This window comes from Morone saxatilis, unplaced genomic scaffold, assembly GCF_004916995.1.
Source record: "Morone saxatilis isolate NCDOM2014 unplaced genomic scaffold, NCSU_SB_2.0 Contig24, whole genome shotgun sequence".
In the NCBI taxonomy this organism is placed as follows: domain Eukaryota; kingdom Metazoa; phylum Chordata; class Actinopteri; family Moronidae; genus Morone; species Morone saxatilis.
In genome coordinates this window covers 24,893,417-24,909,598 of record NW_023339807.1, presented here as the reverse complement: position 1 = coordinate 24,909,598, position 16,182 = coordinate 24,893,417, and the positions used below count along the sequence as shown (strand labels likewise).

Here is a 16,182-nt window from a genome sequence, read left to right as displayed (position 1 = left end):
GGGGGTGGGGGGGCGGGCGTGGGGGGTGCGGGGGGGTCGTGGTTGGGGTGGGGGGTGGTCGTCCGTGGTGTCACACAGGGATGGGGGACTCTAGCCTATGAACAAAAAAAAACAAAAAACTTCGCGCTACAAAACAAACAACAGAACAAATCACACAACAAACTGACAAAACAACAAAACTTACAAGTACTTGACATGAGTTGTTCTTACAACTCTTGGGTGTCCCGTCGTCGAATGTCAAATATACGCATCTCCGATCGTGTCATTTTGGATAATTATGTTAGTGTGACTCTATATGTATTTCCACTCTTCAGCACTTTTCACCTAGGCATTGCATTGTGTCTGTTCAATATTCTGCTCGGTGGATAATCAGTTCCTGTGCCAGATCTTATCGTGAGGTCTTTGCACAATTGCGATGTGGTCTTAAGGGCGTTCCATTACCTTCTTTTCTACCGTTTTAGCTTCGATTACGAGCCTAACAGGTCGCTTTTCTTATTCTTACTCGATGCAGTGCTCACCAAAATGACCGGCCCCCTGTCTGGCGAAATAATCGAGTTTATCGATGAAATCTAATCAGTCCGCTGCCCCTTTACTTGAAATCATTCGGGTTTAACGGATCCTCGGTGCCGTCATTAATTTGTTCGGTTTCATGCTGTCAGCTGCGAGTTCTGATTGGCATAAACCACACACACGAGTCTCTTCCCTCTTTTCCGACGTTAATTCGCACGGTAAACCCAAAGGCTGTGTAGGCTTCGTCGTATTTCCTGCTCTTATTAGGTTTATGCCGGTTACCGTCACTTGCTGTTCTTGCCTCTGACGTCTCCTCCGTTTTTCTTTTTACTCCTGTCAGAAACTCCATCAGCCCCTCCTGCCTCTCACGCCCCCCCATACCAATTTCTAAATCACTGTAAAACCAGATAAGTTTATTTAACTCAAAGATTTTGAGGTAATCGGTTTCAACATTGTTTTAAGTAACACAAACTCAATTTTATGTCAAAAAAGATTCTTGATTAAGCCGCTTTTACTTTAATAATTTTAGGTGACACTAACTTAGTTTTGTAATGTTATGGTAAGAAACTTACAAAATGTAGTTACTTTTTGAAATGTAAGCATTTTGATGTATTCAGTTTTAACATTTTTTTGAATTAAATCAACTGATCTGGTTTTACAGTGTATGCTACAGGACAAATTTCCTATGTCTTAGGATGGCAAAGGCATTACACTACTACTCTCTCTGTGGTTAGGGTTATGGTATAAATATAAGGATAAACCTATCAATCATCACTCCTTATATGTAAACTATCCTCCAAGGCAACAAATATTAGCAACTAGCAATGTTGACATAAGACCATAGGTAAAACCGCCAGGATGATAGCATCATCCAGTAAGTTAGCTGTCCTAATTGACGAGGCATCTTCTTTAAGTCACAAAGCTGTCCTCATTTCAGTTAGAGCATCAGTTCAAGAATAAAGCCCTAAATTCATATTACTTGAGCTTGTTGAACTGGAAAATCTGAGAGCAGAGGGTTTTCTTGTTTGCTGGCTTTACAGAATAATGAGCCAGCAGCATTTTAGGAAAAAAGTCAGGGGAAGGACAACCAGGTTGTCAGATGCAGTTGATGAGGTAAACTCTGTCAATCACTTCAAAACTTTTATCCAGAAACTGTATTTTCTGTATAGTATGCTGAACAAAAATGAGTGTGAACTTATAAAGATGCAACAGCTGAAGTAGGGTCACAACTTCTTTGCATTGGCAGAGTGTTGGATGTTTGCTGGGTGACCAGTAGCTTTTGCACAGTGCATGCTATTTGGACATCACTAGGAGCTACTGTGCAGCACTTTAAGAGTGCTTGTTCTGATGAGTTGAGGTCCAGCAAAGACAGGCAAATGTACAGAGGTTTACTAGACCGTGTTTAAAGTCCGGAACTGAGCTTGACCTCATGTATGACACACTCTATGAACTGTGCCTTCACAGAGTCTTCACGCCTTCTATAACTCTCATCAGAGCAGAGAATCTGCTGAAATGCACAATCAGAGTGATACATTACACAATACAATACAATTAAAGGACCAGTGTGCAGGATTTAATGGCATCTAGTGGTGAAGTTGCAGATTGCAACTAACTGAACACAGTTCGCATCAGTATTTGACAACTTAGGAAGGAGAACGGGCCTCTAGATAGAAACAGCTCATTCTAAGGTAAAGAAAACACAACAATTCTATATTCAGGTGAATTAACACTAATGAAATCATAGCTATTATTATTATAATAATCCAATTTCAGCCAGTAGATCCTCCTAAATGTTACACACTGGACATTTAATATTATTGTCCGCCATAGTGGACTCCAAATATGGCTGTTGCTGGCATACAAGTGTTTTGTGAAAATTCAGAAACAGAGAGTACAAATACTTCAAAACTAATTGACAGGGCACCCAGTTAGCTCAGTGGGTAGAGCTGGCAGCCCAGGTACGGAGGCTGAGTCCTTGCTGCAGCGGCCCAGTGTTCAAATCCAACCTGCCCCCCTTTCCTGTCTGTCTTCAGCTGTCACTATCATAAAGGCAATAAAAGCCCCCCCAAAAAAACCTAATTGAGAGTATATTATCACACCAGGTGTGGACATTTTATAGATTTGTGTACTATTTTTCATTAACAAGTTTTAACACCTTATCATCGTCCCTTCCCACCTCATCTCCACCCAGGCCCTGTCCTTAATCCAGATTAGGATTTTCTGGTACCAAATTCTAGGGAAAGATAACAGTAAGGTGTGATCAAATAAAATTCAAGGCTTCAAATTGCCCCTTTAGTGACATAGAGTGACATCAGTGACAATACGACCATGTTGCCCTTCAGCAAGATATTCAACCTCTGGCAGCTCCAGGGATACTCTAGATTCCTTGTAGCCAACTGCGGCCTTAGTGGTTAAATACAGACCAAAGAAAATAAAAGTATTAATTAATTAATTAATTAATTAATTAATTAATTAAGAAAAAGTATTTACAGTACTACTGTATGGTCACACACTTTAGATCTAGAGCACTTTCTGAATGGTTAATGCATCTTAAAATCTTCGTCTAGTCATTCTATTAGCTTATTTTCAGGCATTCACATTAATCATTCAGGACAGCCCGTACAGGTCATGTGTCTTATTGAGCAATCTTGAGTGACGTCTCACATCGGACACTTTAAGTATAGCCTTTCCCTGCGTCTCTGTATCTTTTCCTTCTTCTTCTGTGGTTTTACAGTGCTGCGTGCATTGTCTGAGCTCAGTGTGACAGTTTGATGAGCCATTAGTCGACATAATTTATCTGTGTGTTCACTCTGCCTGCAGACTCTCTGTCTGCAGTGGGACTGCGTGCCATTGTCCTGACTGCTGCAGACGGCAGGGCCGGAGGTTTTTTATGCACAAGCGTGCGCACACAAACACACACACATATATATAAGTAAGAACACACAGAGTCACCACCACTGACGTAAACACTGTTACTGCGTTTGGTAAGAGTGACGTGGCATGGTGTTACAAAGTATTAAAAGTTCAAAGATTATGTAAAGTGATGAGGAGTCAGGTCAATAAAACATGCATCAGCTTTAATGCCTCACGCAGTGTTACGACTGAAATAGATAACACTTTTATTGCATTGAAATACATAATGCATAAAAAGTTTGTTTTTTGATTGCATGGTTTATGCTTTTTTTTCCTGTTTTTGTGGTTTAGGGTTGTGTCTGACAAAACTATCCATACTATTTTGGCTAGGAAAGAGTAGATAAAAGTTGTTTGTTGTTTTATTATCTTCTGTTCTATTTAAAGGACCACTGTGTAGAACACTAAAACTAAAAGTTTTTGGTTTGTCTCTTCTGAGCTACTGTAGATGGAAGTTCCTCATGGTGGACTCCGTAGAGGAGAGCCTGTTACCTATGTAGATAAAATTATTTTTTTTACCTCACAAAAACTCCTCACAAAAACTTAGGACAAACTTGACAATGTTTCCAGTCAGCCCCTAAGAGTCATTTTTCTGTTAGTTTAGACGACTTAAATTACTCAACAACCTACTGTTTTAGATCAGAAACATTAAGTCACTAACTGGAAATAATGAAAATAACATCATGTTGACCATGTTTCATGGTGGATTTCTCCTTTTATATGACTTCCCCATCTCTTTCCTTTTAAAGCAGGTGCAAACAGGTGGAGCAGGATGGAGGGTGAACTTAGAGGCCAAAGAGAAAGATAAGAAGTGTATAGTCAGTGTTAGTTACATTAAGGATTAGGGTTAACCTTTTTGAAAAAGGTTAATAGCTGGCAACGCTCAGTTCAGTTCATAATACACATTCCTCCCCAGGTACTGACCTTCTGGAATTAAATGTAACGTCATCAGCGTCTTGTGTTTTCGGCTCTCACATATCTAACTTTGTCAGGATTATAACCGATGTGTTGCTCAACAGCTGAAGCCACTGTGAAGAGAAGCGAGGAAACACTGAGGGGAGAGGCGAGGGGCTTTCTGTCTGGGCGGAGGGCAAACTCCCAGCTCGATAAGAAAGGTGAGAGGTAAACATTGACCTGAGTCATATCGCTGCTTGTCCAAGTCCATCTTTCACTGGAGAAACTATGCAAACAGCAGGGATGCACTGATAACTCTCTTTCACTCCAAGCAGTAAACCTTAAGTATCGTCTGATAACGAGGACCAGACCCTAGGCGTCACAGTTTCTACATTCATTTAGGGTTGTTCGATGAAAATGATCAATGGAATCAAATTTATCTACTTCAGAACAATCTGTGCATTTCAATGTTGATTTCTTTAAACCATGACCACAATTTGTGGGATAGCGTGTGATAGAAATGTTAGTGGCAACTTTGTTCAGGTTGAACTCTTGGGACAGATATCCATGCTGTCCAGAGGATGAAGCCTAATGACTTTAATGATCGCCTTTCATGTTGCAGCACCAACATGATAAAGTTGCCTTAGATCTCTAAGTGAACTTAGCTCTGATCACATGGTGTCATGGCCATGTGTTGCAGCCCATTCTCATTCCCAGGTCATCAAATACCAACTGTTTGGCCCTCTGCATTTCGTACAATTAAGGTACTGTTTACCATCTGTATGAGAAGCAACAGACACTAAAGGCTATAGCAATATGTGACGCTGCAGGATGTGAGTAAGCACATTGCTTTTTGACGACCTTGTGAGAGACAACATGTTGCAACTTAGGAAACATGTATTGCTGCTCTTTTGGGCCTGTGCAAGTCTACCAGTTATTCGATGTAGGCGCAATCTGGCTCCTCTTAAATTTTTCTTCCAATGGGTTGGGTTTGGACCCATGAAGACCTACACTGGAAAAATGACTTACTTGAAAAAGCAAAAAGCTGCGGGCAGGTCCAGTGGGCAGATATAATCAGGGCAGCTGGGAAACAAAAATGGGAGGATGAAGCAGTAAAACCACAAGAGAAGGTTTTACTTCAGTTCAAACAAAAGAGGGAAGGTAATACAAGATGACCCATCTGTTAATGGCTAACTGGATCAGTACACATGCAGACACAAATGCTGCCCTCCTACATGAGCTTCATGCAAACCTGTAGGCATACATATAGATGTGCACATAAAAAGGCATTTGTACACAAATACATCACCAGAAGAGTGAAATGGCCACTCCACAGTGTCACTTTCCAATTAGGTTGGTTTAACAACCCTTATTAAGATGAATTCAGTCTCTCTCTGAACTTTCCCATTCATCACATTGTTACAGAGGATTATATTTGATAGCAGTTTTGTAGTGCAGTCATCTCCTGGACCAAAATGGATATTGGTGTTTAACCATATGTGTAGGTAATGTTTACAACATCGGTACAAGCTACATGGTTGGTTTCACATATACGACTCTTTAAATACAGCTTTATTACACCGTGATGTCAGAGAACACACACTCATGCATGCGTGTGTAAACATATTCCAACAACTGTCGCTCCAAACATGAAGTCAGGATATTGAATCTCTCTGTGACTCTCACTGTTAATAAGATCCATACAACACATTTCCTGTCCATCTCAGTTGTAAACACAGCACCAGCCTGCTAACATACGGCACCGTCATGTTTGACTAGGACTGTACATGATGCCAGCTATGTCCAATTTAATGACACATGAAACAAACAGGAAGGGGAGAAAAGCTTTAAAACACTATGTTAATGCAGCTTGCAGGGAGATCTGGACAAAAAATAAATACAGCTCTTTCTATATTAAATCCCGTTTCTGCAAATAGATCCTGCTAAGTGTAACACACTGGAGCTTTTAATATATATTTAATACTAATACATCATTTTGAAAGAAAATATAAGATCACTGAAATTTAAAATAAGTTTTGCATTTCCTGTAATATTTTTGTTCAGTGTCAGCCTGCTTCATAGTCATGTTGAGTGAATGTAGCATCTATGATTATTAACATGAATGAATGAAAGGTTTTAGCCACAAAGCAATTGTGACTAAATGCGAAATGTCACTTAAAGCCTCAAATAAAAGATGGATTGAATTTTCCCAGAGAAGAAATAAATAAACCCAACTTTCTCATTTTAAGTAGAAGCCTGTCATGCTTTCATGCATGAGAAACAAAGAGAATATAAAAATGCAGATTATATTATTGCACTTCATTGTATTGTCTGTTTCTGTGTTACAGTATTACCAGTTACTATTTTTGGACTTGTAAATGCAGTTCCTCTCTACATCATTAGATGAGGAACGATTGTATTTATTTGCAAGTTCAGATATTTAAATAAATAAAATAAAACACTAGTGTCTGAAAAGCCATTATTGGCTGATGTGAGCTTATTGCAGATGCTTCAGCTTCAGTGTATAGGTCAGATGATAAACAACAAAGAATTTTGGTCTGTCCACCAGAGGGCCCTGACAGTCTTTCAACTATACAAAAAGTACACTGAATAATTTTTTTTTGCCTGGAAGTGTTACTAATAACTGTAGTCACCATGATGACCTAAATCTTTCCTAATCCTGCTTTCCATCCCACCATTGCTAAAGCACAGTCCAGTTGTTAGACCTTACTTTTCTATCTATCAGATGCATATTATGTAATTACATGAGGATTATGGGAAAACAATATATGTCATTCACATCGATCCCCCACATCAAGAAGAAATAAAAACAAAAATTAGGAAAATAAAATGTTATAATGAGCAAACATTAAGGGTTCAGGTTGACAGTGGCACTGTGAGGACAGATGGTCTGTGTCTCCATCTGCTGGTCAGTTGCTGCACTGCCACAAGGACACCAAATTTTATTTGTTTGGTTGTCTTTTTTTTAATTGTTTAATTGTGTATTTTCAGCAATATATATTTATATATTATTATAAAATATTATTTTTCTAGTGCTTTTAAATACATCTATTTACGTCAGGAACTAAAATGTGCAGAAAATATAATTAGTAGTAGTATAATTAATATTATAAAATATTTTATGGACATTGTTTTTGGTGTCTGGTCAATTGTTTTAGTAAAAAGGACCACTGCACCCAAATAAAAAAAACTTTACTATTCACTTATAGTCATATCTAGGCATGCAGCAAAACTTTGGCACCATGTGGTGTCGTCCTACATTGTGAGGCCTAGCATGTTGGACAACAGACATGGTAGAGTGACAAATTAAAATGTCATGGCTGTACTCCTGCATTTTCACTACAGTCTTTATTCTTGTGTGTCACCCTCCCCTGTGTCTACTGTGCTCCTGTTTGTCTCTGTGTCTGTGTGTTGTGGGTCCCCTCCTGTCTCTCAGCTGTGCTCTTTTGCACACCAGTCTGGAATCAGCTCATCACCACTCCCAGCTCACCTACCTGCTCAGCATCTGCTCATCAGCTCATCAATTTTGGAATAAACCTTCTTAACTTAATGACATCTTTGTATCTGTATCTTGCATTTGGGTCCACCCCTTGATCAAAAATAACAAGTTAGAGCCGTAGCCAACTTTAAGTCTTTTTTATCCCGTTAGAATCATCCAGGTTCTTATTGTCAGTGAGACTCAGCACACACCACACAATTTCTGTTTGAATAGTCCATTTGAAATCATGTTTATACATTTGAGTCTTTATTCTCAACTCCTTCAGTGTTATCAGATGAAGGGTTCATTTGTAAAAGCAAATATATTTTATTTTAATATTGTGTTTATAATCAAACTGGTGTCAGGTTATTTGTTTGAAGAATGTTTGTTGAATAAATCAAATTCTTCACTTGCAATCACGGAAACAGCAAAATAGCGCCATGTTAATAAATCAAGACAGGCAGTAATAAAACTTTAAAGTCGAAGTTAGTTACAGCTTAAAAAAAAAAGTAAGTAAAAATTGAGGGTAGTGCACTCAGATATATTCAGGAGGAAGATAATTGACACTGGAGGTCACACAGGTGTGTTTCAGAGAACATTTTAATGAATCTCATCCCTGATTCTTGATCAGTTTAGCATATTAAATGACAAAATGCATAAAAGATCAGAGAGTTCATCTTTAATATTCAGAAGATGACATTTTAAATGAGTCAGAGGTTAACACCAGCAGGGAACAAGTTCAGCTTGCAACTTGAACCTTTGTAACTGTATTTTTAATCAACATCACAGGTCAAATCTGAGTATAAGCAATCTTTGACTGCGTGACACTCATACTTTTTACCATGGATTACCACATCTACTGGTGTAAACTACAGTACTGTCCATAGTAAGTAATCGAAGTAGTCGAAGCTGCACATAGTGAATTTAGTCACCATGGAAACAAACTCTTCAAAGTCCACTTGGCCATCCAGATTCTGGTCCATGTTAGTCAAGATCTCCCCTGTTTTTTGAGGGTCCTTGCTCCGCTTTGAAAGAAAGACAAATTAAAGACAAGGCCATAAATTTATAATTTATATATATAATATATATTAATTAAATTCTGCAACACCCTCATTTGTACCATTCCCATGAACAGACAGTGAGAGTGAGGTTAGTACCTGGATAAGATCTCCAAGCTCTTCGTGAAACATATTACTCATCTCCCTTCTGCTCAGGTGCAACCTGTCGCCATCTTTTAGTGCGTAGCACTCGAACAGCTCAACAAGGCTGCTCATGGCTGATACCAGTTTACCAGACATGTTTAGTCCTTTGCAGAATGTCTAGGAAGTAAAAGTTCAAATAAATCAGCATAAAACAACTAAATGGTATCATTAAAGTCTCTAAATCTCAGGTGACACACTTGTATTCTTCTGGCCTTTTAGTTCTTGTTCTGAAAGCTAAAAAAACCCCCCAAAAAACCCAGCTCATATTATCTCATCAAACTGGGGCATTATCGCCTCCATTTCTCAGGACCAGATTAAGCATGATGTTGCTGACTTTGAAAGGTCCACAGAAATGTTTGTGTTATTCAAATCAAGACACCACATTATCATAAAGTGGATCTGGCTTCTTTATATAGACTAATCCTTTAAAAGCTTTTAAATGTATGAACAAAATCATTTTATTATGTTGTTAAAACTGCAGCTATGCCTCACTCCTTTAGAGGAAATTTGTTGTTTTCTATACAGAAAATTTACTTCCTTAAGATCCTGACATGAATACTTGGTTTGGTCAGTTTTATAAGACATGAAAGCATAATTGTTTCCACAATGTGTTGTCAGTACAGTACAATGATATTGTCTCTTCTGGCTGAATCATCGAGCTTGTCAAAAACAGTGTCACCATTACCTACATAATTTGTTCATGAGACATGAGTCATATTCCAAGTGTAAAATGCTCAATTCATATTTTGGTCACAGTATCAATAACCAAACTGAACCAAAACATTTGATTAAGAAATTATTGTTTATGTTATATAAAATGAATATTGGCCGATAGATATTTCACAGTTTAAAAATCAGTTTATCAATATAAATATTAAATACCCCTTAAATTAAGTATTACAGTATTAACCTAATTTTGATAGAAAATTGCATCATATGGTTTTGTGCCAGCTGATCTAAAAGCATCCAGGACTACTGCCTGATGGAATTATTCAATTATTGCTATCTCCTATTTATACATACATATATTCATAGACTTGAATATAGAGTCTTAAATGTTCCTTATTGAAAATGCCATTCCAAATATTACCATATATACACTCACCTCTACGAAGCTGTTAAGGAAGATCAGATGATCTCAGGAAGGAGAAATAACATTCACCTTCATGTCATTGCTTTTATAGTGCTGTCAGTAGAGATAAAATCTGGCTCTTTATTCTGATGCCATCTGTTTGGGCGTGGATGCATCTTTATCAGTACATCTGGGTGTGTCATAATGATTATAAACTTTTATATTATTATTATATATATTATATTATTTATATTGCACTATTCTTAATGTCACAAAGTGTTGCACAAAAGGAAAAAGAAAAAAAAAACATTTATATGAGGAATATAAGCGCAGAAGTAAAAACTAACAATAGAATGAGTAACAACAAATAAATAGGAATAAAAACACATCAAATATTCACATAAAAGATTAAAAAGAAGAGTCTCTCAGTTGGGGGCTCCAATGGCAAAAGTCCGATCCACAGAAAAAATGAAACAGATCCATAAAAATGACCTTGGGATTGTCTTTAGCTGGATGAACCATGACTGAACATTTTTGACTTGCTCATCATCACAGGTTTGCATCAAATATTACCCCAAGATTCCTAGCAGCCTGCCTAATATTGTCTGACAGACTACCAAGATTTGCACAAAGTGAGCTCATGGAATAAGGGGGAACAAACAGGATGATCTTCGATTTATCATCATTAAAATTTTGGGACATCCAGGATTTAACGTCAGAGAGGCAAGTTGTGAGGTTTGCTAGGCTGCTCCTTCGGTTTTAAAGGCATGTATAACGTGTCATCGGCATAAAAATGGTACAGCACATCATGTTTTTGGATAACCTGGCCAAGAGGCAGCAAATATATAGAGAACAGAAGGGGGCCATGTAAAGATTTGATATTGTAAATGCAATGATTTTTTCTCTTTCCAGCAGCATCGATGCATTTCCTTTACAGTCACTTAAATGTTTAGTTCAAACCCAAGATACTAATTAACGCTCAGGTCATAGGTCCCAATGGTACAGCATCTTAGGTTAAAAGTCAATTATCCTATTTTCTCTTCTCAGTTTGACTTTTCTCTTTCCATCCTGAGAGAATGATTTGAAGAAATGTATGTGCAGATCGCTTTATGATTTTATTCTGGAGAGATGGTAAAAGCTTGATAAGAGAAGAATTGATTAGAAGACAAGATAGTATGTTAGAAACACAATGTTCAATAATGTATGGAGTGTGCTAGTTTGCTCATGCTTACTTGACAGGGCAACCCAAGATAGAAAGGGAAGGGGAGGGGAGAGAGAGAGGGCCCACAGGTTGGACTTGAACCCATGACCCCTGCAGCAAGCACTCTGGTACATGAGGCACCAGCTGCACCAGCTCAAAAACTTTTGGCTATACGTTTTAATGTTATTATGAATTTGTAAAATTAAACTTTAATCTATTATGTGTTCATTAACACAAGTAGATCATGGAAATGTATTAACAAATGTCTGTTTTTTGCATGTGACTTCTTGTTATCCAGGTTTGTTGGGGTAAGAAAAAAATAAATCAATAAACAGCAAATACAAGGGAATGACTGCCACAATGTAATACACTAGCTTTTTAATGTTTCAGTCTCAGCCTGGCCTACACTTTTAGTACAACTAAAATATGATGTGAAATCAGTGGCGTGAATATAGTTAAGACAGCCATCCATCCTTTGAATTCTTGAGGTCTCTAGTTTGTGGCTGTATACATTTTCATGAAGCTTTGGTCATCTTAGAGGTCACAGTTTTATACAGTGAGGTCAAGTTTCTCTCATGGAAATTATAGAGGTATGGTACAGCGAGGATTCTTGTTCATGTTGCATAACTTGCATGGACATTTTTCATATGACAGGTCACATACATCAGGTAGATGCCTATCTAAACAGTCTTGTGACTCCAGATCGTCAGACAAGATACCTGTCTGTACATCGAGCAGAGGTGTCTTGTTTTTGAGCCGCCACTTCTAGTCTGCACTCACTGCCTTCAACATGGTATAACTGCAAGTTAGTGAAAGCAGTGACTTTATCACACACAATCCACAGTAGATTCGATAGTTACAGACAGGTATCACCTTTCAACTTTTGTTTGTCCCAGGAATGTGACCCTCACGGATAATGATGTTGCATTGTTTTTTTTTCTCTGTGTGTATTGGGTCATGCTGGATGGGCACTATAGTATATGTATGAAAAGGATGAACATAGAGGAAATTATTTAAGTAGTGTATGATGGACACTGGGGTGGATACAATGAATATTTAAGATAAACAATAAGTTAATTAATTAAAAAGGGAGGTAGGAGGAAGTGTTTTACTTCCTTCCTTGTTTCAGACATGTAATAATTATTTATTGTTATTTGGTGGTTAGCTTGTGAACCTAGGTACAGACACAGAAGATGAGGCAGTAGTAAGATACAAGGGTATCTATTGAAAAAAATCAAGTCAGAGGATGGGTGAGGGGCATGTAGAGCTCAAACAGATGGCTTAGGGCTGAGAAATCCAACCTGAGCTGAGAATATGAAGAGGCTTGATTATGGAGAGGAGGTGCAGGTGGAGGTTCAAGCCTGACTCCGGCACACCTGCAGACAATCTCAAAAACACTAGAGGAGGAGAGAGAGAGCGCGAGAGAGAGAGCGATAGAGCGAGCGAGAAAGAGAGTGAGAGTGAGAGAGGCTCCAGGAGGAACATCAGGTGGCTGAAGCTGTCGTCCCAGGGGCATATGCAGCTATGTTACTGAGAATATGTTTGCTGTTCATTCTTTTGGATATTCTTATTTGTCTTCCCTGACTTTGTCCTGCTCCTATTCCATTATTTTATTTATTTATTATTTTTTATGTGACCTAATTAAACCTTCTGGATTTGCAATTGTTTTACAGTAAGGCATATTACATCACTTTACAAAACAGTCACAGACTGCTTATAAACCTGTAAACCAATCATTGTAGGATATATGAGGAAAGGTTTTGAAAAATCTTTCAACTGAATGCAGTTGCATCAAACTCTGCCTGTATTAAAATATCATCACTGTTAATGTTAGTGTGGCGTCATCTGCCTGCAGATGCCAATTGCAGACACTTGATGGCACTATTGTTATGTGATTATGAAGCTGCTGACTGGTCGTTAAGGCCCCTGTCTTTCCACTCTGTGTGGCCTCTTCTCTTTATCTTGGTCCAACAAACATATCGCTGCTTTGCATTTTACAGTCTCTGTTTGCAGCTGCAGCGTCATGCCAACGGGGCTTGCCTTTCTGAGGAGTGCAAGCTGCTGTTACATAATTGAAGAAGCTTCACGACTTTGTAGGGGTCCATATTGAGTTTCTCCAGACTGCATTGTGTGCCGTCCTTTTGAGGGCTGCGCTTAATGCTTCTTCGCCGTACGTGTGTTAATAAAGACAAAGGCTGTCAGGCTCATCGACCCTGTCACTCGTCTGTGCTGCAGTTTGAGTCAAGCTGTGCATTTCATTAAGCTGACTGGCTCTGCTGTAATCAGTTTCACCTCGATGCCAGCTGGAAATGTATCTTTTTAGATATTTTTAGAGAGTCAATAAAATAAAACCTCAATGTCTCTGAGGAGAGCTTTCGAATTTAGATTTTTTTTTCTGTATCTTAGAAGGATCAAAAAAAGCTATATCTTAGTATCTTGTATTTAAGGCTTTTAACTGTGTCTGGTTTTAATAGTCATCCAATTAGTTGTAATATGTGCAGCTATCTACGCTCAACTCTTTAGTGTGGTTTGTCCTCTCTGTCAGTTAGAAAACCTGCAGTTCTTCTGCAGTGTAGGACTCACTGTTTCCCCACTAGATTTCAGCAGTGCCTCTATCTGGAGGTTGGTTAAATTCAGAAAGAGATTAGTTAAAAAAAGGTTAACTTGTTGCATTTCAGATTTTATTTAATGATGGTTTAATGCCATTTTACCGTTTCTCCGTTACATCCTCATCTTTAATATTTGACCTCTTGTAAGTGTTAATGTTTAATGGATTTTTGCCTTTGCTTTTATTTCCCTGTGTACAGAGGTTGCCCTTGAGAGTGAACTGACCTTTTTCACAGCAGCTATTTTGACAGGAAATAGTAGGGTAGGGTACACAGATGTTCCATTCAGGTCAAACAGAGAGAGGGTGCTGCTTGAAATATGCTCTGCTACACTAAATCGAATGGAACCTTAATTCGTATCATTGGTAACACCGGTGTTCACCCTACTACTTCATGTTAAAATGGCTGCTGTGAAAGAGGTCTATTTGACCTCTGTATAAATAAAGATGGAATGAACAAATGCATAAAAAAATTAAGCATAGATTTAGAGAGTGTTTTACATTCTCTCAATGTCACTTATAGGATTTGTTTTAAAAATTGTACTATTGACACACAAGGCATTATATGGCCAGGCCCCCTTTCTGACTGCAGTTGTTTCAGATCCTCAGAGCAGAGATTTATGGCTGCTTCAACATCAAAGCTGAAAAACAAAGGTGATCATGCTTTAGCTGTGGTTGCTGTTCGACTCAGAAACGGCTTCCTTCAAAGACTCAGAGAAGCCAAATCAGTCCAAGGCTTTAAAAAGGAGATTTTATTATCTGGGCTGGACACTTAATTCTCCTCTTTTTTCAGTCTTTCATGTCTCTTTTAATCCTCTGCTTTTCTAAATTCTTAATATCATATTATCAAAATATCAAATCTGGTGACTTGTGATGTGTGTGACATTTATAATTATTTATGACTTGATCCAAGCCATTGATCCAACAATCTATAATAAATGGTAATAACCAGTGCCTGCTACCTTCATTTCTAAAATAGCAACACGAACAACCAAACATGCAATGCAAAGTCACAATCCAGTTGCATTATTCCTGTGAGATAATGGATACGAGATGCAGAAGAGCAGAAGATGATGTGATGGATGATGTAGAGTGACTCAGCTGTTCTGATGGAGAGTCATGCTGCAACACCTGTAAAACTGCCTTACTGGATGTTTATGCTGGTTTAAAAGTTGCATGGGGTGGGGGAAGTGTGCTGATTTTACACATACAAGTCTATTTATATTATTATATTAGGTCTTGGCTTGTACTACTGTATATATGTGAAAAATTTGTATGCTATAAAGCCTTTTTAGGCTCCAGCGGGAGCCACACAAAGTCTGTTAAAGTCTGTGTTGGACCTAAGGACTACAAAATAAAAAAAATAAAAAACTGTCTTTATGGAATTGGAAAGCCAGACAATAGCCTGTAGCTGCTCCAGGCTATATTAGACCCAACTGACAGTGGTTGAGTTGTATTGTGGGTAATGTAGGCACCAGGTTTTGACAAGGAAGAAGAAGATTAAAAATAAAAAAGACTATATCTTTGGGTCTGCAGCATTTATTTTGATACTTTTTTGTTCATCGTGAGTCCAACAATGTTGTACTGCAACTGTGCTGTAGCAGTACTCTTTAAACATTAACATTTTACGCCTTGATGCGAGTATTGTCACAGCTGAAAATGAGATATGTTGCAATCAGGAAAGAGACCACAAGTAAACAAGGATGCAGGAACTTCACCCTAAAACGACTATGAAAGAATTGCTATGAAGCGGGTCTTGACACAGGTGATGGTAGGGTGATGAAGACTGCAATGACGACCAAACAGCTAGGGTTGTTAAATTTGGGAAATATTTGAGAAGAGGCTAAAACTTTCATATCTGTCTGTTCAATAGTTCCAGTAGCTGGTTAGCTTAGCTTAGCATAAACACTGGAAACAAGGGAGCTTGGCTCTGTCCAAAGATAACAACATCCACTTACCAGGATCGCTCAAGCTCACCAATTAACATTAATATCTTGTTTGCTTGTTTCAAACAAAAAAAAAGTGTGATTTCCTGCAAACCTGAAGTGCCAAGAAATAGCAGTTTTATATTTACCACACTCATCTAAATTCTACAAGAAAGACTTGGGACTAATTCTGGTGAAATTGTTGGATTAAAATGGAGAAGTGGAGGAGCAATGATGAATTTTTATTTATTTGAATCTGTGAATTGGTTTTATCTAGCTGTTGCCAAGAAAAATGATTATATATCCACAAAGGCCTGTGCCTTGATAATCTATAATAATAATAATAATAATTTAAAATGAAACA

The 16,182-nt window shown here is 38.1% G+C and overlaps 1 protein-coding gene across 1 annotated transcript in view; it reads right to left on the bottom strand.

The window, feature by feature from the left end:
* LOC118336530 (protein S100-A1-like) overlaps positions 1–9,111 on the bottom strand; it is a 22,215-nt gene extending 13,104 nt beyond the window's left edge. The window contains exons 1-2 of the mRNA XM_035673200.1: positions 8,971–9,111; positions 8,746–8,838 (exon numbers count right to left, since the gene is read on the bottom strand). Coding sequence (XP_035529093.1) covers positions 8,746–8,838; positions 8,971–9,111 — 234 coding nt within the window. The remainder of the gene's footprint in view (positions 1–8,745; positions 8,839–8,970) is intronic.
* Between the last annotated feature and the right edge of the window lie 7,071 nt (positions 9,112–16,182).